Source organism: Drosophila virilis, unplaced genomic scaffold (assembly GCF_030788295.1).
Source record: "Drosophila virilis strain 15010-1051.87 unplaced genomic scaffold, Dvir_AGI_RSII-ME tig00001590, whole genome shotgun sequence".
NCBI classification, from domain to species: domain Eukaryota; kingdom Metazoa; phylum Arthropoda; class Insecta; order Diptera; family Drosophilidae; genus Drosophila; species Drosophila virilis.
In genome coordinates, this window is record NW_027212847.1 from 483,959 (window position 1) to 487,015 (window position 3,057).

The 3,057-nt window shown below is 33.0% G+C and overlaps 1 protein-coding gene across 1 annotated transcript; it reads right to left on the reverse strand.

Annotated features, from left to right (window-relative positions):
* Positions 1-1,816: 1,816 nt before the first annotated feature.
* mRpS7 (mitochondrial ribosomal protein S7) lies at positions 1,817-2,747 on the reverse strand. The gene is made up of 2 exons (XM_015168319.3): positions 2,602-2,747; positions 1,817-2,545 (listed from the first exon to the last, which is right to left on the reverse strand). Exons 1-2 carry the CDS (start codon positions 2,637-2,639, stop codon positions 1,933-1,935), a joined length of 651 nt encoding a protein of 216 aa, XP_015023805.1. The 5' UTR covers positions 2,640-2,747; the 3' UTR covers positions 1,817-1,932.
* Between the last annotated feature and the right edge of the window lie 310 nt (positions 2,748-3,057).

Consider the following 3,057-nt stretch of genomic DNA (forward strand, 5'->3'; position numbering starts at 1 on the left):
ATATTTTTGTAACTTTTTTTATTTGAAATTATTTTCAAAGATACATTTAATTAATTTTTTTTTTTTTTATTTTATTATTTTTTGTTCGAATTATAAAGAACAAAGTACGCAGGGAACACCGCGAGGGGGCCATTATAATTATAATGGGGTCATAACTAAATATGACCTTCGACTTGAAATGTAATTATATTCTTTATCACTCTTTTTATTTCTTAATTGGAGAATAAAAATAATAATAATTTAATTTAAAGAAATTATGTAAGTATTTGCATCGAATTAGAAATACATATTTTCTGCGGAGCCAACCTCAGTACACAAAATGCATTAATATATCAACACAAATTTGGGATAGGTCATGATCTGCGTAAGAAAACTAACTAAATTAATTTCTTGCCAGCTAAAGCCAAAGCAATGAATACATACAAACACATACATACATACTCTATAGTTCTTATGCATGTATAATTCACGAATAGAACGAAAGGTGCACGCACGCTATTGACTGAGACAAGAACTTTTTTCGAGCATACACTGTCCAAAAAGAAAGGTGAACTCAATATATGTGTGCTGTTTTTTTAACATAGTTATTGCGCAAGAAGCGCCTTCTGTAAAAATTATATAATTTCTTTAATTTTCCTGTAAAATTATTTGTTAATATCTAGGGTAATATATCATTTAAATAAAGCATACATTTCATGGATAAAGCACAAGCACTTTGCGTCGATCGTAAGTTCTAACGTTTTTCGCTCAATTCACTTCGAAAACGAAGCGACGCAAAGCAGCATCGACCAGCTTTGCTGAAGGCAGGCTGTCGACTAACTTCGTAGCACGTCAGCATCAGCAAGCCGCGACTTCGGCATTCGTTCGTCTGGTCTTTGGAGAACGAACAACCAGTCGGCAGGCATGCCGTACGAAGCCTCAAAGGCCAGGCTAGAAATTTTGCGTCGCATTCAAATGTATGGGCGTTACTCAATTAACGCTAATGAAAGAATATACCACCACACGGTTACTCTACTAGAATCCTGTCCCATCCCAAACATTAGAAATTGTTTACTTGTAGTAAGTACCTAATATTATCCAATAATGCCTAATATTATGGCAGCCATTGCTGATATTCACTTATCATTCAGTTTTTAATCTTTGATTAGTTTATATAAATAAATCAATTAGCGGCTGCGCGCATGCGACTATTGCTTACTTATTTATTTTTTATATTTATTATTTAGAATAAAATTAAATTAATTAATTGCAATAACGAAGTCATATGAACTTGTTCATAATATTAAGTGTTAATTCTTTCACTTTATTTGTGTAGGTAACATTGAATAATATATAATATTGTTTACGTTTAGTCCCCATTTTGTATAGTTTCTTTCTTATAATCGGAGAATCTATTTTGAACTTGACCCTGTTGGTCAAGAAAAGTTTGACAACTAAATTTAAGTAAGCTATTTTGTATGGAGTCGATAACTGTAAATTCTATTGATTTTTGCACGACACGAGCAGAATTAAGGTATGAGGTCTTTCCTGATATGCGATAATATGGTGGGTGCTTTAGTTTTGCCAAAGGAATCAACAACATAACATAAATAACAGTAGCCAGACTTATACAAATATTCTATTTATCGGGAATAAGGGTTTCAGTCTTGGCTACATGTACGATTGCCAGGTATCGTACTACTCGGTCATCTCGTAGAGCGATATTTTTATCTTATGTCGGGCTGCAATTAGTATATCACTCTGATTAAGAATATACATATATGTATATTTTTATAATTCGGATTATTTGCACAGTATTTCAATAAAAGTCGTCAGGTCTTGAAAATTTGCGTAAGCGTACATTTATTTACTTCATTTTCAATTAATTACACATTTCAAAATAAAAGCAGACCTCTTGCCCAATTAAATTTTTGTTCACAAAATCATGGCTTTTTAGCTCCATCTATAATGGGCATAAGCCCGATTACTTTCGCATTGTCTATGCAAGTCGTCCTTTTTTTTAATTACTCGGCCCTGTCCATGCGCAGCGTCCAATATTTCCCAAGCAAGTTTATCTGGCAGATGAACTTTACGATCTTTTTCACGTGCTGCATCCAAGAGCCATTTCATAGCAAGAAAGTAGGATTTTTTTTCTGTTAATGGTATGGGAACTTGATACTTTACTCCACCTCTTTTGATTTCTGACAACTGAAGTAATGGTCGAGAGTTTTCAATTGCATTTACTAAAATTCTCTCGGTATCAATGATTACATTCTCCTTTTCGGCATTTATAAGGTTCAACCGTTCAATTTGTGTCCGTTTAATAGTTTCCAATGTATCAGTTAAAAGCTGTTTAGCTAAACTTCCATTACCTTTTTTTGTAATATATTTCAATAGTTTATTTTTAAGAACACCATAGAATATGGAATCGGATAAATCATTTGGAGCCGCTTTAATTGGTACATGAGAGACGTCCTTTTTGTTTATGATTTCAGAATCTTTTTTTAGTATAGGCTCAGCAAAATGTGGAGGGTACATCGACATTAAACGGCAACATTTTAAAGTCCTAATACACCAAAGAAGTTAATATGTATGATTTTTAATAACAACTTCTAATATTACCTTAAACTACTGAGAGTAGTATATGGCACAAATCCCATTATTTTATTTATATAATGATGAATAGAACCACGACTTTCAGATCTCACTTGGTGTGATTGATGAGCTAGTTCTCATTAGTGAACTATTTCATGTTACTTGGTACTTGCGTCAAGCTGGCATCGATATTTTGTCGATTTTTGGAATATCGTTGCATGGCGCGAACTATTCATTTATAATTGAATTAATTTAAGTTTTTTGGCACGCAACCAAATGTATATATGTATGTATATAGGGAATAGCTAGCAGATATTATCCATTTAAACCAAATGAATAACGCCCAACACCACGCCGTTCCTAAGAAACTTATCTGCATCGATCAATACGTAAGTTACTTGGTGTCTCAATTGTAGATGTTAATGTTGTATACTCAGATCCTCGTCACAGGAGATGAGATTGGTAAGGTTATATTCCTTGTAT